The sequence below is a fragment of the Polychytrium aggregatum genome, assembly GCF_025602895.1.
Source record: "Polychytrium aggregatum strain JEL109 chromosome Unknown BJ171scaffold_6, whole genome shotgun sequence".
Classification (NCBI taxonomy): Eukaryota; Fungi; Chytridiomycota; class Chytridiomycetes; order Polychytriales; genus Polychytrium; species Polychytrium aggregatum.
This window is the reverse complement of record NW_026516208.1, coordinates 512,804-533,362: the sequence shown is the minus strand read 5'-3', so window position 1 is coordinate 533,362 and position 20,559 is coordinate 512,804. Positions and strand designations below refer to the sequence as shown.

Here is a 20,559-nt window from a genome sequence, read left to right as displayed (position 1 = left end):
TGTGCGTGCTCCAGCCGAGCCTCGTCAAATATCCCGCCAACTGACTGAAATATAGCTAATGTACACTTGACACTTGACACATGAGCAAACGAGACGCTCTTGCATTCGAAATGAACATGCACGAGATGGCGTGCGTCCAACAATATGCACCTTAACAGATCACCTCGGCGCCTCCGAGCAAAGATCTGAGAGTGGAGACCTCCGAGTGGACATCCCCGGTCTCCACAATCGATTTGTACACTGTGATCATGTTGCGTGTCGCATTGACAACGGTGGTGCTCGAATTGCTCAAAGTACCGAGCAAACCGCTGCCTACTGGGGCTGGATGCATAGCCCTTGCCTTGCCGCCATGAAGCGTTGCCAAAGGCGATAGCGACCTCGGTTTCCCTCGGGTCGTGCTCCAGGACGGCCTTGCACATCCTGTCCCCTGACACAAACATGGGTCGCTGCCCAGGTCGCACGGTGCGCACTGCCCCTGAAACAATCCCAGCAGGGGTTGTTGTCGCGTTCCCCCGCCACAGCTCCGATAGCGGCAAAGAAGAAGCACGAGCCGCAAACATAACAAGCATCTGTTTGGTATCCACGGTCGACCCCGTTAAAAAAGACCACCTCGACCATTTTTTTTTTCGTCCGCCCACTCCTCGCATCTGCTCTTCTTGGCACCAGCACACTGCTCTATCGCTTCCGTTGTCCCATTCAACTGAATCTTTGGCTGCTCCGGATGAGAACCCCAGCAAAATCAGCGTCAGTCCATTCTATGGGAGCTGCCCCGCATGCCAGCACTATCGAGGCTGCGTATTTGGGCCCGAAGCTGGCACCCGGACCCAACCCGAAAGCGATGAGCCCGGCCCAACGCCACTCGCAGTCGACCAAGTACTTTGGTTTTGTCTTGCCCGGTCCAGAAGCCAAAATCGAGGCGCCCCGTCCCCGCTCGCAGAGCAACCAGCGATCACCATCAGTCCAGCAAGATCCGGCTGTCGACAAACCCCACCAAACCCAGCCCGACCCGAGCCGCGCTGGCTCCAAAATGCTCGCCGGCATCTCTCTTGGACAAAATACCAGCCACCAGCAGCCTCCTGTCAGCACCCCCCAGACCACGAATCGTCATCGCCTAGCAAGACGAGTCCGCCATGCTCGATTCATCCAGCGCCTGTATGGACCAACTCTCAAGATTGCGGTGCTCCTGGCTCGCAACCCTGGTAAGGCGTCCGGCTTGGCTCGTCGGATCGACCGAGTTGCCCTCAGCATCCTCAACTGCAACTACCCGCTCAAAGTGAACCGTCCCGGCTCCGCAGCAACCGCTCGACACCGGGCGGTAGAGCGAGCCCAGTTCAATTCGATCCTCCGTTTCCGTCGACTCCGTCGGCTCTGTCGATCCAAACACACGGCCAAGGGCGTCGGGCATTTCAAGAGAAAGGCTGGCTGGAATACGCTCGGAGGATACTACTGGCAGAAGCGAATCGCTCCCCTGAAGCGTATGCTCGCACATCTTGCTCAGCACCAGCCTCCCTTCCAGCAGTACATTAACGACGTGGCCACCAACATCTACGTTTCCAGCAATTCGACCCAGCTCACCAACCGGCCCAAGCCCCGCCCAGCCTTCCAACTGGTTGTCCGGCTGATGGACCGACTCTCCAAGATATCTCGCATGTCTCATCTGCTTGTGCGCCAAAGGACCCCGCTGCCGCTGCCCCCAGCTGCCCTGCCGCGAGACATGTCGGATCCAGTGCTGCTTCCCATGGGCCCAGTCACCCAGCAGGAGGCCAGACGACGCATGCAGGAAAACAGCCTCCTCGGGATGATCAGCAAGATGCTTGTGCCTATCCGTCCCACCCGTTCTCTGTCGGTGGGAGCGGCACGTCGCCCTTCGCCTGCTCTTTCGCCTGCTCCGTCGCCGGCCCCTTTGCTGGCCACAGTCGCGGCCCCAGCCCAAACTCGCTCAAGAACCGAGAGCTCCAAGCAATCCGCCCAGTGCTACCGTAAGCTCAAGCAGTACGCCAAAGTCCGTACGAGCCAGAAATCCGGGCAGCCAGTCGCACATATCGCCCGCAGGCGCCACAGATCCTTGGCGCTCGAGATTGTGGTGATGTCGCTCTTCACGGCGGTCCATCTGGTGCTCCTGCTTGCCGTGTTCTCGATCAAATTCCATTACGACGCCAGCAAAGTGGATCAATTTGATTTGTTCCTATGGTCCAATTGAGCGCTTTGTCACTGGAATTGTCGGCGGGACCACTGTCGGCCGTCACCCCGACAATCTCCGGCATGGAGCCACAAGCGCTTTCGAACCACCCTCGTTGTCGTATTTACACTTTGATGCATTCTCGACAGAACCGGCGCCTCCTTTGACATATTTTTAAGCATGCTTATTGCAGCATACTCTATACCACGGCCAAACAACAGACAACCCCATGGCTTGCTCAAAGAGAGCGCGACACAACGATAGCAACCAATGCTTTCTCTTGCATGGGTATTGAATATATGAATATATGCCAGCTGGAGTACCCACAGGACCCACAGGACTCACATGCATTAGCGGTGGGCAGCGCCGCGATCTATTGCTCGCATCGTGCCATGAGCCGCACTGAAGGAATAGCTGTCCAAGAGACGCCTTTGGGAGTATCGTGACTCATGTTAATGGTGGGTCAACGACGGGTCAGTCAGCGAGCGTCCGGAAGGCTTACGATCGGATCTGGCAGCTTTGAACTCATTTTGCATGTCCACAACGACAGTTGTATATTGGGGACCCCTTTGACGCCCCACACTTCCTAATCAACAGAAGTGAATACAGTCAATCCAAAAGAAACGGGACAGTCATAGGCACCAGTGGGCAAGCCATGCGATTATTTCCCGCCCTGGTTGGCAATCTCTCTGTGTGGTGCATCCATTCGACCACCTGGACAGTTCCATGGTGTATCGATATCAAGATACTCGGCCTTCTCGAGTCGCTTGGCTTCCCGGTATGTGAGCACACTTGGAGATCGAGTCGCTTGAATGCCGTCGCCGAGTCAGGCTGAAGTACAGCTGTTTGCCCAGCATGTCTCCATCGAACACATGGCGAATGTATTGCAGGAAGGAAGCCATCCCGGGGATCTTGGGACTTGGTGTGGGACTTGGTGTGGGACTTGGTGTGATGCTCATCCATTCCTGCAGACCAAGGATCTTGTGGGTGCTCTGGATCCACTTGGTCGCCTGGCTGGTGCCTTTCGCTTGCGGGGAGCCATCTGGCGAGAAAGCGGCATTGATTCAGATCCAGAAACACATCACAGAATGGTCATGGCCAGCGGGCGATGTTTTGAGGCAACAACGTATTTGTTCAACGACCAAAGCCCGTTTTTTTATTGGATTGACGGTAATACATGGGCCCCTTTCTTCTTCTCCCTTTGGTATGTGCATGGCGTTCGGCCCACTGGGCGAGTTTGAATCTGGAGAATGGTTGGCAGTATCAGGTTGGAATTGCAACAGCGATCATTGAATCATTGATGGTTGCGGAATTGCAAGAGCGACACGAGGCGATTGCATTGCTGCCAAACTGGCGTTGGCATTGTGGGATGCCAGTTTTGCTGGTGTTGCGTCGATTACGGAGGACTTGGCTCGGCAGTCCCTAGAGGTCTTCTTCTATCAAGAGCCAAGGTTGGATCTTGGTCCAGCATCACTTTGGCAAGCCAGGTCCATTCGCACTCTGAAAGGACTGGGGATCATGACATTGGAGTCGATCCGTGAGGTTGTAGAGTCGATTGGCCGCGCAGCGGAGGCAGCAGTGTGTCCGTTAGGGTCGAAATCGCCAGAATGGATTTAGATGGCATCGGGATAGAAGCGAATAGGAATGGCGATGCGGAATGAGGCGAGAATGAAGCGTGTGTCAGGTTCCGATGCATGCAGCCAGCGAGAACGAACACGGGCCGTGAATGGAGTTGTCAAAGGAAGAGTGGTTATGATATTATATCAGCTTCTTTCTCTTGGATATTGAGCCACGATATTGAACCGCAATACCGAACCGCAATATTCGACCGCAGTAGCAAGCCAGGATATGACGAACCGGGGAGGGGGCACATGTACTTTTGGAGGCGGGCCACAAGCAGTTCTCGCAGCCACGATAAGAGCAGACCCTCGGCTGCACTCACAAGAAACCAAGGCAAAACGGTCGAGAAGAAAGAGAGCAAGGAAGGAACAAACAAAAGGCCAGTAGACACATGTCGCCCAAGATAGAACAGTGCACCGAGAGTGAAACGATAGAGGCTGGTCGAAGGGGCGGGGCATCAGATATACTCAGAGGGGGCGGCAGAGCGACCTGCATCTTGGCCCTGGCTCTGGCCGAGATGCCTCAGAGCATGGCCCCTCGCCTTGACGGCGCGACGTACCGTTCTCGGGCCGAAACAAATCAAGGTTCGATAGCGCTCGATGGCGCTCTTGCCGGATCCAAAGCAGGCCAGAAGCAGAATCGACAGGGCGCTCGTGGCATACATGACGGTGAGGGCACGGTCGAAAGCGGACTCGTTGTTGACCGAGTCCATGGGCTCGTAGTTGGGGTCGTTGGTGATGAGGTTGGAAACAGCCGCGTAGGTGGTCTGGATGACGTAGACGATGGCAAGCAGATGGTATCCGGCACTCCAAACCACCATGCGATGCAGGATCTGGAGAAGCGCTGTGCGGGACGACTGGGCCTGCTGCCGCTGGAAGTCGTAGCTTTCGGAAGAGCCGACGCCGTCGTTGAGCGACTGCAGGATCTCCGAGCGCTTGCGAATATAGTTGCGAATAGCAATCACTGCGGCCGAGACGAGGCGACAGAGGGGTGAGTTCAATCGATGCCAACCGATGCCAATCGATGCCAACCGATGCCAACCGATGCCAACCGATGGCCGTGAGGAGCCAGACATAGCAATAGACCGATGCAGGCTGCGGCGAACATACTCGTAAAAATAGATCCCATGATGGTGTAGATGATGAGTGAGATGACGAAAACAATCAGAAAGATGTACTTTCCAGCCTGGTTGTCGCAGAAAGCCTGCGGGATGTAGTATGCACTGTGTGGTTGGGTGTGAAGGAGCGAGTAAGTTAACTAGCGCCATAGTTGGGAGGGCCGAAGGTGCGGGACATCCAGTTGAGCGATGTGAATGGCCATCGAAAGGAGGAATCGAGCGATTTCTGCTAGAAGGGCAGTCCATATGGATCAGGATGATTGCTTACGGCTTGGATCGCAGCCAGAGCACGGCGACGATAAAGACGACGGGAACACCCAGAGACAGAACCAGATACAGAAACAGCTTGGGGCGGGTGTCTGAGTCGTCGCTTCGCAAGACTCGCTTGGCGCTGGTGCGCAGATTCAGCTCGATCGACAGGCACAGACAGGAGCCGTAGATGGAGATACCCAGGACGTTGAGGAGGAAGGCCTGGATTTCGCAAAAGATCTGCAATGCGCTCCATGGCGGGAAGGACGCGGCGACGGTCATGGAGGAAGGAAAGACCGCGGCCCCGATCACCAGGAGGAGCGACAGCAGGCCCGTGATTGAAGCCAGCATCAAGAGGGCGAGGTTGCGGCTGGGATAGTGAATGTAAAAGACGAGAAAGGAGGCGAGCACGGCGATGACGGCCAGGGCAATGTTCTGTGGACTCATGCTTTCAGGTTGGCAGTGGCAAGGAGGGTCGACAATGATCGGATGACGAGAGCGGAGAGCGACGGAAGGGAGAATGCGAGCGCCTGGCACGAGAGATGGGCAAATAGGTCGATGGCGTTCAGAGGATGATAATGAAGATCCGATGGAGACAGAGGCAGGTTCGGAAGTAGAAGTAGAGGCCGTCCGGACCGACCAACGGACAGGGCAAAGTGCGGAAGGCAAAAAGCAAAATGACCAAGCGTTCCGGATACAGATGGAAGGCGGCCGGCTCCAAGGAATGAGAGACCGGGCGGACAAGAGGGAGAAGCCTAAATGGATAAGAGCCGGTCGATCGCAGAGTCAGACAGCAGTTGAGGAGTGCGGAGGCTGTGGGAGCCGAGGCGGAGGACAGCCAGAGCAAAGGCAAGGGCTGCAAGTGCAAAGGACGACGGCAAAGACAGAGCCAGGCGACAAGAGGAGGGCAAGATGGAGGCAAGAAGATGGTAAGAGCAGGGTGGGATGGCTGCAGAAGAGACGGGATGGGAGTCGACGGCGATGGGGGCCGCGGGGGGGGGATATGAGACGGGAGACGGGGGGGGTCGTGCGGCAACGGAGGGGATTACGAGGAGATTACGAGGAGATTACGAGGAGATTACGGAGACATTCCGAGGAGATTGCGAGGGATAACAACACTGACGGTGTGCATTTGCAAACAGTGTCGACTGCAATTGGAGTGCATTGCGATCGTTGGATAACATCATTGCCAATGCGGGAGAACATCGCGTTCGTTGGATAACTCCTATCGACAGCGGCAATTCCCGTGGGCTGACGATGCCGTCCACGTTATGTCAAAACACAATTGATCTGCCATCGGTGTGCGATCCAACAGTCTCCTCCCCAAAGATACACCCGCCGAGGTCTACATCGGGGTTCCCCCGGGTTGCCATGGGCGAACCCACATTTCACCATTCCGCCCTGCTGATACAAAGGCAGGGAACCATTCCGGCCGCCGATCTGTCTCCCATGCAAGCCGGCCGGCGGCCGATCGGTGGTCCTTTTCTCTTTCTGCCCGTTCCTCCGATTGCACCGATCGCCTTGCACATGGGCTGTTTGCATTGGTAATCACTGGACTCGGCTACGCATTCGGATTCGTGCTCATGTTCATACCCATGTCTATGACCATGTCCATGCTTTGTCGCCATGATGCAGCCGTGGTCGCTCCCGGGCTTTGCCGTGCGAAACTCTACCCCCAGTACCCAACACATCAGCCATAGCTTCAGCCGGCCGAGGGCGCTACAGCTGCCTGCTGCAGATTCGATTCGATAATCACCCGCCCCATCGGCTCGTAGACGACCCAGCAAAAGCTCAGGAAGGGGCCGACGCCCTCCAGATCTACGTACGTGTAGGCGCAATAGTACCAAGCCGAGGCCTTGGCCAGCACTCGCACCTCGTCCTGTGGCTCCAGGACTTGATCCGGTGATAGCCCAAGCCCCTTCCAGAATACGTCGTGGTACATATTCTTGAGGATCTTGACCTGCCGAACCAGTCGCGCAAGAACGTCGCCCGTGGCCTTCTGCCTGTTCTTGGACACCTGGCTGGACAGCCGATAAACAAATCCCGTAAACAGCTCGGCTTCGTTCCAGACCTCGTACTCACACATGATTTCCCAAAGATCCTGGCCGTACAGGATCAAGGTCTCGCGAGCTTCGTCCACATAGGCTTCGTATCCAGGATACAGGAACCGAGTGTCGCACTTGCTTGCGTTCGATCTCGCTGGGTTGGCAGAGTGCCCGGGGCTTTGGCTTTGGCTTTGGCTTTGGTCATGATCGTGATCGGCTTCGTGGTCTGGGTCTGGATCTGGATCTGGGTGCCGTGCCAGCGTCTCGGACTGGATCTCCTTGACCCGCCGGTAGGCTCGCCCAAGGAATCGATTCGATACGTACGACTTGGACGCCGGCTTGCTCATGAAATCGGGGTATTTCTGCGGCAACAGCGACTTGCGCACGATGGCCGGTACGCCCGTCTTGCCAAAGTCAACTGCCGTCGAATGCAACTCGGCCAGTTCGATGCAGTCCTGGCAAAGCGCCCCAACCGGATTCTGGTCCGCTACGGCCACATGCGCATTCGCGATGCGCCCAAGATTGTCGTTGCGGATGTAGTCGACGAAAAAGTTCTTGATGTCTTTGGCTGTCACCCGCGCCACCTGTGGCGGCTCTGACGAGGTATAGTTCATCGGCGGGATGTTCTTGTCCGGCCGGGGCACCAGCGACGGGTCCCATATGATGAAGAAGATGTCGCCGTCCAGATCGCCACCAGACATCTTGTTGGCCTGCGGGCGCTGTCCGCGCGACGAAAACACCACCACGTTGACTAGATGCCTGAGCGGCTCACAGTCGATCGTTCGGAGGGTGCGAATGTCGCCCGGATGCAGCGACGGGCTCCGCCCTACCGCCACAGAGGTCCCGGGCCGCAGTTGGATCACATCGCCGATATCGTTGGTGTACTGGAAAAAGATGCATCCCTCTGGCAGAGTCTCGGTCTCGTCCATCACGCCGATGAGACAGAGACCCATTGGCACAAAGATACGCGCCTTGAGCTCCAGATCCAAGAACAGCCTCTGGCAGACGGCGTGGATCATGCCTCGCAGAAACGGATCCATCTTGACCGACATTCCTGCTGCCAGCATGTGCCGCGCCATGGTGAGATTTGGTGCATGGTTGAGCACCAGGTTGTAGGCGTCCACGTCGCTTTCAAAGGCATTCTTGATCCCAACAATCATGTCGTTGAACAGCTTGATCAATGGCCCGTCCGGGATGCCCAGGGCCGAGAGCAGCACGATCAGCTGTCGGTTCAGATAGCACGGGATCGGCTTGGACACATTCACGACCTCGATCGTCTCATAGTTGGCCTCGAACTTGACCATGCTCGGCCGAAGCTTGATGTCGTATTCGCCCATCACCTCGGCTGGCCAGACCGTGACCATGCCTTTGGCACCGCCATATCGGATCTGAAAGGCCGACGGGGTGGTCTCGAGGCGGAGGATGTGCGCGATTTCTTCTGCCTTGTCCTGCGAGATCAGCCCCACGCCGTCCGAAAAGCAGTAGCCATTGCGGAGCACATCCGGGATGCACACCCGACGAGCCGGCTCAACCCCGGCCGTGCTGGTCGAGCTGCTGAAGCCCTGGGCCAGCCGCGAGGCGTGCTTGCCGACCGTTTTGATATGGGACAGATCGCCGATGGACTGTCGGATCATGTCGCATGTGGGCGGGACGTCGTTGCCAACGGGGGTTTCGTCGTAAAACCAGCAACCCTGCTCACGCAGCTGGCTGTTGGAGTATGCCAGGAACTGGTACGTGTACCCACCCACCTGGATGCCGTTGCAGACCAAGTGCCGGATGCGCTTGTCGTATATGATCTCCGAGTCGGTCTGGTTGATGGGGCCAAAGTCCTCGTCCACAAAGACGACTCGGAGGAACCGGTGTCGGTGTGCGCTGTAGTGGCGGGTGATGCGGTTGGATGTGTCCAGGTCCGGGGGTCGCGGGCAGATCCGTAGCGGCGTCACCAGCACCCGCTGAACAAAGGCCAAGTCCTCGTTCACCTCCACGGTCTTGGCCCCGGCAGCCTCGGGACGGATCAGTGACAGCGCATCGTTGAGCAGCGAGGTCAGTCGCTGCACCGGGTCGTTCATGAAGGGCATCCAAAACATCTTCTTGAGCGCCTCGGTGGCCTGGACCTCGGTGCACTGCATCAGCAACTTGCGGATGGCATAAGCCTCGGGGTACGACCGGAAAAAGAGCTTGTGTGTGGCCATGAGCGCATGGATCATGGATCCGACCACCCGGCTGTGCTCCAAGCTGCGAAAAATCCACTGGGCTCCAGCACACCACTCGTGCGGATCCGAGGGCAGCGGCTGCACCTCGCTCGATGAAAGCGACTCGGGGCAGTCGCCCAGGTCGATCAGCCGCAACGCTAGCCGCATCTGCAGAAAGTGGAGAAGCTCTAGGTCGGTGTGCTGGCGCCGCGCCGGAAGTATCAAGCAATAGGTCAAGTGGTAGCCAAAAATCGACTCGGCACCGCGCGGATCGGGGCACCGCTCCCAAGTGTTGTCCTCGGGTTGATTGGCCTGGGTGGCGAAGGTCTGAGGAAGATGCATATCGACCGTGTCAGGCTGGGAACGATCGCTGACGCTCGACTCATTCGAGGCTGAGGCCGGGCGGTAATAGCAAAAGGGCGGGGAGCTGAGGCGAAACCGCAAGACGCGGGAGCCCGTCGAGTCGACAAAGGTATGGGATTCGAGAACGGTGTTTGACGGAACAGTCAGCTTGATGACGGCTGCATAGTAGATTGTGATTCCATGGCCTTCACGGGTATCGAGCCCAAGCGACACGCGATTACCGGTTCGCCATCGAGTCTCGATCGACATGGGCGAGGAGCCCGGCAGCCCCACAAGCAGCTCGGCAACCGGCACCATCAGGTTTTCGTGCTGGGCCTCCGAGGACTGTGGGCTGAAGCGATAGGCTTTGATTCGCAGGACACGGTTGTCCATGACCAGTGGATTGGGCGACGACGGCTCCTGGCGAGCCAGGAAGCTGTCGAAATACCGGGGATCCGAGAAAGTGATGATGCCCCAGCCTCCGTGCTCGCCGCCCGAGTGCTTGTTGGCCTTGCCCAGGCGGCACTGCGTGACCGGGGGTGCTGGGCCGGCTTCGGGGATCAGCTTGATCTTGGAGTTGATGAAGGCGACGACGTCATTTGCAGTCGCCTCGAACGGGATGTTGGAAAGATGTGCCGAGCTGGTGCTCGAGCAGGATTCGAGAGCCAAGCGCGACGGTGGCAGATCCCGGGCCTTGGACTGAGCTCGGAACGCCCGACGGAGGCCAGCGATGCGGTCTCGATGAGCCACGCAGCTCCTTTTGAAGGCGGTGTCGGAGAGGATCTTGAGTTGTTTGCTCGGAATCGGGGTGCTGCCGGCTGATGCGGGACTGGCCTGGACGATGTGTTGGTCGTTGCGTTGGTCGTTACGTTGCGTTGTCGTTGCGTTGGTCGTTGCCATCACCATCGGCAGCATAGCCGTGGCGATTGTTGGATATTTGGCGTCGATGCCGCCACCAAAGTTGTGAAAAGGGATGATCAGACCTTTGCTCAATCAGGATCAAGGCGTCAGCATCCAGACAGATGAATGCACTGGATACGCCGGCCCGGCAGAAGCCCCAGGCCACAGCGACAGGATGCGACTGCCAATACAGCGGCCGTCATGGATGCTGCACGGACCGCCTCGAGAGCATCCCCGAGAGTGTCCCACCGATCCTGCTCACAGCTCCGAACCTTTGCGATCTGTGGAAGACCCATAGCCTTCACTTGTCGGCGGGGACGCTCTGGATGTTAGAGTCGGGAGGATACCAAGTTCAGCAAGCCGGTTGAGATCGCCGCTGCTGCCGAACAGTGATGGGCGGTTGGATGTGATGATGGATTGAGACCCCGGTCGACGACGGCGAAACGGGCAGCAAGACTGACAGGGAACGGACACAGGTACGACTTTTTTGCTGGGGCGATGAACACAGGACAGGAGCAGCAAGAGCTTGGACACCAGATGGGCCGGTCGATACCGAGATGCAGGCGGGCAGATGCGGGCAGATGCGGGTAGATGCGGGTGATGCGGCGAGTGCAGGATGGAGAGGCCGGGGCAGGCAGAGGAAGCAGGCAAGGCGAGGCAACGCGGCTGGGCTCGCTGGGACCTCGTCGGAGCTTCGTCCGTTTGGATTGCAGCGGCCGCAGCGCATCTGCAGACCGACGGTCGCCTGGCATTCCACGATGGCGTTTGGAATCGCCGTTGAGGAGCACAGCGGGCCAGCTGGCAGTACAGCGTTTCCAAAATGAAACGGGACACACCGTTTTGAGCCATGACAGGTTTTTTTCTGGAACCTGAATACCCACCCACCCATCGCATTCATGGCCAAACACAGCACCCTCGATTTCCGCATCGCTGCACTGCGACCGGTGGTCTTCACTCGGAGGCTGCCAAAGTGATCTGTTCCATTTCTTGTGGCATAGCTAGACGCATGTCATCCCACACTACGCTGACACACGGGTTATGGGCAGGTGTCCCGTTTGCTATGTGTATAGTGTATTGAGACCTCACCCCGCGACCTAGCTCAGTCACAGCGTGTTGAAGAAAAAAAATGGGACCCATCGTCTCATTCGGACAAACACAGCACAGTCGGATCATGATCATATCACACACCCGGTCAAGTAGGTCAAGTCATTTCCTGGGTGTCCCTGTGTGAGCAGGGGATGCGTGGAGGAGTTCTGATGCCGATCAAAGTCGTCTGATTCACGCAAGCCATGCACAGAGCCGCGCAGGTCATCCGCGTGTGAAGACGTCCCCGTTTCAAAACTAGCTCGCTGTAAACTCAAACAAGTGCGATTGTATTCATATTTGGCATTCAAGGGAGGACAAAAAAGACAATTACAGGACGAGAGAATTGAAGATGGAGATCGCCACTGGGACGGGGGGAGGAGGGGAGAGCAAAGTCTATGAACAGAGGAGGATGCCAGTTTGGTGGTGGGTGATGTGTTTTCTCTATGCGCTCATGGGATGGATGGACAACGACAAGAGCTGGTGGTTTCTACGTGAGCTCCAGAGACACAGGGAGGTGGGGGGAGTGGGTGCGTGGGCGAAGGATACAGTGGACAAGAGACAAGCTCGTTAAGCTTAGGGCTGCTTGGGGCGGATGGGGGCGCTAACCTCCTTGACGAGACCGCCGTTGGCGTAGACGGGGTCGACAGTGGCATCGATGCTGGAGTTGCCGGTGATGTAGTACTGGACACGGAAGACCTGGTCGCTGACATCGATGGTACCCTTGGCGAAACCGTAGTTGTTTCCAATGGCCCACTGCTCAACACCAACCATGCTGCAGGCAGCCTCGGCGTTGCCACCGGTGCCGGACTGGATGTACATGGTGTTGTGGTGGCGATCGAACTGCATGGCGTGGGTGTGGCCGAACATGTAAGCGCTGGGCTGGTAAGTGGCGAGCAGGTTCTCGAGGAGAGTCATGTTGCCGGTGGGAGCGCAGGTGCCGAGAGGGTGGTGGCCAACAACGATGAGGAAATCATCGTTCTGGTGAGCCTTGAGGTAACCCTCAATGATGTCGAGGTGCTGCTGGATGCTGTTGTTGGCAGCAGTCCAGCCGTGGTTGACAAAGTTGGCGCCGAACTTCTTGGAGTTGACATCTTGGTAGCCATAGTTGAGGAGATCGGTCTCGATGAAGACGAAGCCAACAACCAGACCGGCGACATTGACGGTCTTGTCCCAGAAGAAATCGGGCATGATCCAGCGGGAATCGACCTGGGAGTGCTGGACATCAGCATCAGGGTTGGCACCGAGAGCACCGTACCAGTCGTGGTTACCGGCAACGGACCACCAGGGGACGGTGGAGAGAGGGCCGCTGAGGTACATGTTCTGCCAGAGATCGGTCCACTTGGGGTCGGTGGAGCTCTTGACACCTTCGTAGGACTCGGCAGAGTCGAGGCTGTTGCTGTAGAAGTTGTCACCGAGAGACAGGACCATGGAGATGTTGTTCTGGCCGGCAACGGTCTTCATGAGAGCGGCGGTGTTGTTCTGGCCGGCACCGGCGTTACCCCAGTCACCAATGATCAGGAACTCGAGATCGCGGGCATCAGGCTGGATGTAGCCGTGGCGGGGAGGGGCGCTAACTTCGTTGACGAGACCGCCGTTGGCGTAGACGGGGTCGACAGTGGCATCGATGCTGGAGTTGCCGGTGATGTAGTACTGGACACGGAACTCACGCTCGTCATCACAGTCAATGGTGCCAAGAGCAAAGCCGTAGTTGCTTCCAATGGCCCACTGCTCAACACCGGTCATGTTGCAGGCAGCCTCGGCGTTGCCACCGGTGCCGGACTGGATGTACATGGTGTTGTGGTGGCGGTTGAACTGCATGGCGTGGGTGTGGCCGAACATGTAAGCGCTGGGCTGGTAAGTGGCGAGCAGGTTCTCGAGGAGAGTCATGTTGCCGGTGGGAGAGCAGGTGCCGAGAGGGTGGTGACCAATGACGATAAGGTAGTCGTCGTTCTGGTGAGCCTTGAGGTAACCCTCGATGGTGTCGAGGTGCTGCTGGATGCTGTTGTTGGCAGCAGTCCAGCCGTGGTTGACAAAGTTGGCGCCGAACTTCTTGGAGTTGACATCCTGGTAGCCGTAGAAGAGGAGATCGGTGTCGACAAAGACGAAGCCGACAGTGAAGCCGTTGACGGTGACGGTCTTGTCCCAGAAGAAGTCGGGCATGATCCAGCGGGAGTCGACCTGGGAGTGCTGGACATCAGCATCAGGGTTGGCACCGAGAGCACCGTACCAGTCGTGGTTACCGGCAACGGACCACCAGGGGACGGTGGAGAGAGGGCCGCTGAGGTACATGTTCTGCCAGAGATCGGTCCACTTGGGGTCGGTGGAGCTCTTGACACCTTCGTAGGACTCGGCAGAGTCGAGGCTGTTGCTGTAGAAGTTGTCACCGAGAGACAGGACCATGGAGATGTTGTTCTGGCCGGCAACGGTCTTCATGAGAGCGGCGGTGTTGTTCTGGCCGGCACCGGCGTTACCCCAGTCACCAATGATCATGAACTGGAGATCCTGGCACTGCTTGGCAGGGGTGGGGGTGGCGGTGGGATAGCCGGGAGTCGAGACGGTGGACGAGGGAGTGACAGAGGCAGAGGCGGAGGTCGAGTAGCCGGTGGCCGAGGCGGTGGGCGAGGCGATGGTGTAGCCAGGGACCGAGGTCTGGGTCTGGTTGAGGGGCTTGCAGACGGGCATGGCCAGGGCGGCGGAAGCACCCAGGAGGAGGGCGACAGAGAAGCGGGCGGCGAACATGGCGAGTTCTCCAGATGGCCACAGGGAAACGAGAGCTTGGGTGCTTGCGGGGTTGGCTGCGTGAGGAACCCTCTCGATTCTGTACCTGGCCTGAGCGGCATGGCGCTGGCGGGCGCTTTTTAACTCCCGGACCAACAAGCGCGGGCGGCAGAGGCCAGGGCGGGCAGGACCTGACCGGCAAGCGTCGTGCTTTCCCATCGACGTTGGCCCTTGGGTTTCCGCGGGAAGGAGCGCGGCCAGAAGCGATCTTGCCCAGATGCACGCGCCCGGCCATGAAGGCTCGCCCGCACGTTCCAAGCGGGCTTCTTCCCAGACATCGTGCAAGGCCAACCCACGCGCTCGCTGCCGGCCGCGTGCTATTCGGGGGCCAAGCCACCACAGCAAGCAGCCCACAGCCGCGGCCCCCGGACTGCAACAGCGGATACTGGGCACGCAAACTGGATGGCCTGGCGAGGGGGCCAGAGGCGCGGGATGGCCGCAGACAAGGCGATGTGGGGCATGGACAGGGGCGGGTGTGGGAGCGACCACTGACGCGGGGTGTTTCACGGTGGACAAAACGTGGGCGCAGCGGTGGTGGAGTGGTGTGGTTGGGGGCTTTGTGATGGTGGTGGTGGATGCGATGTGTTCGTTGCTGCGATGTGTTCGTTGCTGCGATGTGTTCGTTGCTGCGATGTGTTCGTTGCTGCGATGTGTTCGTTGCTGCGATGTGTTCGTTGTTGCTGTCGTCAGAGTACTCTCAACGCCTTTGCTGCCGTGCCAGAATGGAACCAAAACGGGTGCCACCCGAGGAGTACGGCAGCCGCATTCCCAAGGAGACAGCGGGCATCGGCGATGCATGCCCTCGTCGCGGCAGCGGCCTGGGGTGTCCAACCGCAAGACTGCCCTCGCCATCTCACGGGGCGACGGCCTTCTGTCTCGAGCACGAGCTTGAGCCGTCGCACAGGCGAGTCCACCCAACCAACAGCCCAACCAACGGCCCAATCCAATCCGATCCCAAACAGTGCAACCCTGACTCCGACCCTGGCTCTGTTCTGGCTCTGCTCTGGCTCTGTTCTGGTCGGCCCTGACGACGGCAAGGACCTGAAAAACGTTGTGTCGAGACAATTCCGCCATTGGCCGCCAGCCATTCTGCAGCCGCACCGTGGGAACGACCCCATGTGCGGCTGCCGCGGCATTCGATTTGCTCGCGGTCCTCGCAGCGATCTCCGCGGCGGCATGTCCATCGCGAGCCCACGGCGGGTCTGTGCATCTGGGCCGGGTGGGCTCTTGACCGGGCTCTCGATAGCCGAGATCTTTCATCCCGATTGGGCTCGCGACGAGACCCACGGAAATGATGTGCAAGCCAAGGCCGCCCCGATGTCCCTCCCATCAACCACGAACCACCAACCGTCAACCACCACGTTGCTGGCTGGCTGGATGGGCGGAACATGTGCAAAGGACGAGCCCCGACCGGGAGCCTGGGGCGCAAAGACGATCGTCCTGGGCGATGCGCTTGCGGTGGGCTTGGGATAGAGCAGCTTGGTACATGGAGTGGTACATGCAGCAGACCAGGGTATGTCAATTATAGCGTACCCCAAGTGAACGGGACACGCTCTTTGGTCATGGCAGGCGATGAATGTGGCGTGTATTCAGGACCCAGAAAGCAACAATGGCTCTGGCTCAGAACAGGATGTCCTGTTTCGCTTTGGGTACGCTGTGGTCAACGGGCTCTTCCTGGACAGGGGCTGCTGCCGACGTTGGATGCCCGGCCTTGACCCGCTTGAGGTGGAAATACACCAAGATTGGTGTGTACAAGAACAATGCAATCGCCAAAAAGTACATCTGGGCAGCAAAGCCCCAGCGATCAACCAGTGCCGAGCCGATGATGGGGCCAAAGAGCATGCCGCTGGCATAGGACATGTTGAACAGGGCGTAGCTTTGAGCATAGGCGCCTCCGCCGCTGAGACAAGCGATTCAGCGATCAAACGATGGCATCGGTGTTGTGGGTGTTGTCGATATTGTTGGCGTTGTTGGCATGGTAGTGGTCATCGGCGGTGCTCGGGTTAGCAGCGTTCAGCCACAGCCACATGTCTTGCAGCCCGCCGCATCCCCGTCGCAATGGTTTTTAGGCTCTTGTCCTGCCAGCGAGCAACATTGCAATGTTGCTGTTCCAACACTGCGACACAAACCTTTCTTCCACAAACTCGGCCATCTCTGGCAGCGTTGGCGAGACGTTGAAGCCGACACCGATGCCCATGAGGGCAAAGGCCACGATGAAGAGGCTCAGGGTGGGTGCCAGCCCGACAAAGACGCACGAGAGCGACACCACCAGCATCCCGGCTGCCTGGACGTTCTTGCGGCCGTATCGGTCGCTGATCCAGCCGGCAAAGTACGAGGCGACAATGTTGGGCAGGACGATCGCCAGGAAGAGCAGGCCGATGTTGGTCGGGTTGAACCCAAACTGCTGGGCTGCATAGATCGGCACCGTCGGCTCAATGCCAGTGAACGCGATCGTGCCAAAGAGAACGGAGCCACAGGTACATAGAACCTGTGGATTCTTGAGCAGCGAGATCATCGAGACCTTGCGTTTTGGGGCCGTCGCTTCAGCATCCCGACTCGTCTCGTCTCCAGTCGATGAATCCGTGGCTGCGTCGGCCACTTTGGTCTTGAGCATCAGCCGGCCCAGAAAGTCGATCCCGGCAAGACCGGCACAGAAGATGAAGGGCGCGTGCTGGCCAAGGTTGTCATAGAGAATACCACCGATGGGAGGTCCGACTGAAGCAAGAGGGTGCAGATTGACAATCGATGTGAACGCCCGGCAGTCCGGAGTTGACATGCGCAGGAAGGCAATGGGAGCAGGATCAAGGCATGGATCAGGCATGGATCGGAAACAGTTGCGGACGGTGCAGCGCTGAAAATGCATCGACAGCGCCGCTGGAGAGTAGCAAACCAAGACGGCACATGTGCGAATACTCTTCCTCCCAATGGCCGACTCCAACTCCGGCCCACTTCAACTCGACGAACTTGTCAGCAGGAGCATACCGGTGACGCCGATGGTATTGGCAGCCAGGAGATTGGACATGGCAATCCCGAGCTTGGATGGAGGGTATATATCCGCAAACATGCAGAGCTGCCGAGGGATATGCACAATCGCAACGTCCAGTCGGTTGAGGAATGCATAGCGGCACACGATGCCAACAAGGGTAAGATGGCGATTCAGATCCTGGATCCGCCACAGAGCCCAACGATGTAGCATGGACAGGAGTCGAATCGGCAGCCGTCCGCACTGCGCGGACATGGCATCTATCATGTCAGCCGTTGCTGCATCAAGCGCTCCCGTAGACTGGTTGGCTCACCCCTATTGTCCAACTGATTCCGCCGGCAATGCCTTGTCCGATACGGGCGGCAACGAGAACGCTGGAAGATATGTCGGTCGTGGTGGTGAGTAGCCGACCGGGGCCCGTCCCAGATGACAGGGGGCCGCCCACAGAGCACTCACCCAAATGTTTCGCCATAGCCAAAGGCTAGGGTCGTCAGCAACAGTGCCAACAGCCCGACGAGCATCGGGATCTGTCTGTTTCGATACCGGTCCGAGAGGACACCGACCACCGGGGTGGTGGCAAGCAGGCCGGCCGAATAGCAGGCAAACAAGAGCCCGACATATTTCTCCTCGATGCCCATCTTTTGGGTCACAAATTTCGGCAGGATTGGGATAACGACTCCATAGACAACCTGCCATAAAGGCGACGATACCGCAGTTGTAGACCAGTCCGTCGGCACACGAGCAGTTGGAGGTGGGGGGGCAACCGAGAGAATGGATAATGGCGAACTGGTGAGCTGCAAATCTTTGGCTGAAGTGTCCTGGGTCGGTGCATCCAGATCATACAGCGAGGAACCGAGGGCGGCAGCAGCTGTAAACCAGCACCGGGTCGAGAACCCTGCAGCACGCCCCGAAGCACCGCCGATGAAGAGCTGAGCGTAGGCAGGATTCTGTATCATTACCGCATCAACCAAGAAGGCTACGAAGACGACGATGAAGGCGGCCGTGGTGCTCGACCGGAACTGCTCGATTCGGGCGATGGCTGACATGATGCAGATCCAAAGCGACAGCTGGTCGATTGTGGCAGTGATGGAGCGTATCGAGCCGAGGACAGCAGGATCTGCGATTTCAGACCCCAGGCTCGATGGCGGGTAGCTGTCGCAGCCGTCGAGGAGCGAGAGAGGCAAAGGGCGAGCGAGTGACAAGTGGTCCTATCCGATGTGGCATCGAGCAGGAGACAGGAGCCACAGGCGCACGCAGCAAAGGACAACAAACAGCCGGAAGAACGGGACAAGTGCGAGCCAGAGCCAGCAGCCGCCCAACCTTCACAGAGGTGGCCGCGGAAGGACCAGGGCGAGGGCTGGAGATGGTCCGCAAGCAAGTGTTGCAATGCCCTGATCAACGGCCCGATGGCCCGGGCTGCTGGACAGCGGAAGCAGCCATGAGACGAGGACATGGGGACAGCAGCCCACGACCAGGGAGACAAGCGATTGATATGAATCTCTCTTGGTGGGGATAGCGATGGAGGATGACAACCATCGATGGCAATCATCGACCGAAGCCTCGGATGGGCAACCGCAGCCGATGCAACCGCAGCCGATGCAACCGCAACGGATGCAACCATCGCCAACACCCATCCCCGCCCCGCCAATACAACGTGGTGGCGTCATGTCACTCGCCAAGAGACCGTGCCAAGACTCAACGCCAAGGATCCGCGCAGAATATCTGCCTGTCCCTCGCAACTCTTGGCACTGCGATACCGCTGCGATACCGCTGCACTCTCTCACTCTCTCACTCTCTCCCATCTATCGCACCACATGAACTCTGGAACCAACCTGAAAAAATTCGACGACGACGGCGGCTACGACCTCAAGTCGATCCACCAACCAACCAACCCGTTCCCGACTGAACGCCTCGTCCCGGCCCAGATCACACCACAGCCACAGCCACAGTCGCATCCGCATCCGCACTCGCTGCCTCCTTGGCATGATCCGCCGCCTCAATACGAGCGCTACGATAGCTCGACTTCAGCCCAACGCGAGCTCCAGTCGAACTCGGCTGTCCAAACCCATACCCAAACCATTCCGCAGCCCGAACAGCTGCTTGCGACGACTCAAGCCCCAGGAGTTACTGCGGCAGCTCAACCACAGGAACTTGCTCCGACTGCCGAGAATCGCCTTCGCCACCACCACGACGATCCGCTGCAATCGGTGTCTCCGCGGTTGTCTCGGCTTCGGACTCGGCTGCGAGCTCGCATTCGAGGGCAAGGCTCTGCGGAGGACGCTCATGTCGTTGGAGCCGACTCGGCTCTGGCCCGTACAGACACCTCGTCTGTGTCCTTCCTGAGCACCACTGAGGTGGATTTGACTCGGACAAAGCTCATTCGTGGACAGACGTTTGTTGTCAATGCCGCCACGATCATGGGCGGCGTGAGGATCACTGTCCCGGCCGATGTCGAAGTTGTCAACGAAAATGTGTTGGTGCTGGGCGGGTAAGCATTTGTGGCAGACTCTGTGAGCGGTGTTAATGTATGCAGCAGCCAGAGCCTCGATCCAGGATATGTATGTCGATCTGGCTCCGATGGCAACGCCATGTTGGATCTAATCACACATTTCTATTCTTCTGTTTCCCCTCTCCTGCTTGCTGCTGCTTGCTGCACTGGACACCCTCGGGCAGAGTAATCACCCACAAGAATCCATACTTTTCCGGAGAGCCAACTTCGCGAGTCTTGATCCGCGGCGTGGCTGTTCTCAGCGGCGTTCGGGTCGTATTTGCCAACCAGATGGCCCAGTACGATTAGAGGCATTCGCTCTCTCCCCCCCCCTCGGCATCTCTCTTGACAATCGAATCCTTGTCGCTGTATTTGAGCGTCCCTCGCTTCCGTCAATACAATTTGCACTTGCATCCAATACGACGCTGATCCGTGTGGGTATGAGGCTGATCCGTGCTCGAAGATCGTGCGGCGGCGACACGCTGCAGACGCTCTGTCCGCCTTGGGAATGCCAAGACCCAGGAGTCCAGTCGTCGACCAATGGCGACGCCGTGCTGCCCTCCCCGCCGCGCCACATCGA

General features: G+C 58.3%; 7 protein-coding genes across 7 annotated transcripts; 3 read left to right on the top strand and 4 right to left on the bottom strand.

The window, feature by feature from the left end:
- Nucleotides 1-838: 838 nt before the first annotated feature.
- BJ171DRAFT_596310 (uncharacterized protein) lies at nt 839-2,345 on the top strand (the record flags this gene model as incomplete). The annotated part of the gene is made up of 1 exon (XM_053114671.1): nt 839-2,345. One exon carries the CDS (start codon nt 839-841, stop codon nt 2,198-2,200), a length of 1,362 nt encoding a protein of 453 aa, XP_052969966.1. The 3' UTR covers nt 2,201-2,345.
- Nucleotides 2,346-3,314: 969 nt separating this feature from the next.
- BJ171DRAFT_256853 (uncharacterized protein) lies at nt 3,315-3,739 on the top strand. The gene has a single exon (XM_053106741.1). It carries the CDS (start codon nt 3,357-3,359, stop codon nt 3,603-3,605), a length of 249 nt encoding a protein of 82 aa, XP_052969965.1. The 5' UTR covers nt 3,315-3,356; the 3' UTR covers nt 3,606-3,739.
- A 492-nt stretch (nt 3,740-4,231) lies between these two features.
- On the bottom strand, nt 4,232-6,017 carry BJ171DRAFT_256851 (GPCR fungal pheromone mating factor). Its single transcript, XM_053106740.1, has 3 exons — nt 5,185-6,017; nt 4,909-5,021; nt 4,232-4,762 (listed from the first exon to the last, which is right to left on the bottom strand). The coding sequence occupies exons 1-3, from the start codon at nt 5,610-5,612 to the stop codon at nt 4,257-4,259; spliced, it is 1,047 nt and encodes a 348-aa protein (XP_052969964.1). The 5' UTR covers nt 5,613-6,017; the 3' UTR covers nt 4,232-4,256.
- Nucleotides 6,018-6,790: 773 nt separating this feature from the next.
- On the bottom strand, nt 6,791-11,070 carry BJ171DRAFT_256879 (RNA dependent RNA polymerase-domain-containing protein). The gene is made up of 2 exons (XM_053106742.1): nt 10,917-11,070; nt 6,791-10,578 (listed from the first exon to the last, which is right to left on the bottom strand). The coding sequence occupies exons 1-2, from the start codon at nt 10,938-10,940 to the stop codon at nt 6,868-6,870; spliced, it is 3,735 nt and encodes a 1,244-aa protein (XP_052969963.1). The 5' UTR covers nt 10,941-11,070; the 3' UTR covers nt 6,791-6,867.
- Nucleotides 11,071-13,374: 2,304 nt separating this feature from the next.
- On the bottom strand, nt 13,375-14,232 carry BJ171DRAFT_438895 (Metallo-dependent phosphatase-like protein; the record flags this gene model as incomplete). Its single annotated transcript, XM_053108012.1, has 2 exons — nt 13,433-14,232; nt 13,375-13,392 (listed from the first exon to the last, which is right to left on the bottom strand). Coding segments are annotated over exons 1-2 (804 nt in total), but the record flags the coding sequence as incomplete, so codon positions are not given.
- A 1,829-nt stretch (nt 14,233-16,061) lies between these two features.
- Nucleotides 16,062-18,675, bottom strand: BJ171DRAFT_256834 (major facilitator superfamily domain-containing protein). The gene is made up of 6 exons (XM_053106739.1): nt 18,451-18,675; nt 17,948-18,180; nt 17,811-17,865; nt 17,491-17,614; nt 16,638-17,223; nt 16,062-16,408 (listed from the first exon to the last, which is right to left on the bottom strand). The coding sequence occupies exons 1-6, from the start codon at nt 18,535-18,537 to the stop codon at nt 16,129-16,131; spliced, it is 1,365 nt and encodes a 454-aa protein (XP_052969961.1). The 5' UTR covers nt 18,538-18,675; the 3' UTR covers nt 16,062-16,128.
- A 533-nt stretch (nt 18,676-19,208) lies between these two features.
- On the top strand, nt 19,209-20,397 carry BJ171DRAFT_596306 (uncharacterized protein). The gene is made up of 2 exons (XM_053114670.1): nt 19,209-19,979; nt 20,165-20,397. The coding sequence occupies exons 1-2, from the start codon at nt 19,306-19,308 to the stop codon at nt 20,286-20,288; spliced, it is 798 nt and encodes a 265-aa protein (XP_052969960.1). The 5' UTR covers nt 19,209-19,305; the 3' UTR covers nt 20,289-20,397.
- Nucleotides 20,398-20,559: the final 162 nt, after the last annotated feature.

Bases quoted from the DNA above. Each gene is read 5' to 3' on its own strand.
- BJ171DRAFT_256853 (XM_053106741.1), top strand. From the start codon at position 3,357: ATGGGCCCCTTTCTTCTTCTCCCTTTGGTATGTGCATGGCGTTCGGCC.
- BJ171DRAFT_256851 (XM_053106740.1), bottom strand. From the start codon at position 5,612: ATGAGTCCACAGAACATTGCCCTGGCCGTCATCGCCGTGCTCGCCTCC. The intron at 5,022-5,184 runs GTAAGCAATCAT...CCAACCACACAG, and splicing joins CTCTGGCTGCGATCCAAGCC to TGCATACTACATCCCGCAGG. The intron at 4,763-4,908 runs GTATGTTCGCCG...TCTCGGCCGCAG, and splicing joins CATGGGATCTATTTTTACGA to TGATTGCTATTCGCAACTAT.
- BJ171DRAFT_256879 (XM_053106742.1), bottom strand. From the start codon at position 10,940: ATGGGTCTTCCACAGATCGCAAAG. The intron at 10,579-10,916 runs GTTCGGAGCTGT...CACATCGTCCAG, and splicing joins GTCTTCCACAGATCGCAAAG to GCCAGTCCCGCATCAGCCGG.
- BJ171DRAFT_256834 (XM_053106739.1), bottom strand. From the start codon at position 18,537: ATGTCAGCCATCGCCCGAATCGAGCAGTTCCGGTCGAGCACCACGGCC. The intron at 17,866-17,947 runs GTGAGTGCTCTG...CATATCTTCCAG, and splicing joins GGCTATGGCGAAACATTTGG to CGTTCTCGTTGCCGCCCGTA. The intron at 16,409-16,637 runs GTTTGTGTCGCA...CGCTTGTCTCAG, and splicing joins GCCGAGTTTGTGGAAGAAAG to CGGCGGAGGCGCCTATGCTC.
- BJ171DRAFT_596306 (XM_053114670.1), top strand. From the start codon at position 19,306: ATGAACTCTGGAACCAACCTGAAAAAATTCGACGACGACGGCGGCTAC. The intron at 19,980-20,164 runs GTAAGCATTTGT...ACCCTCGGGCAG, and splicing joins AATGTGTTGGTGCTGGGCGG to AGTAATCACCCACAAGAATC.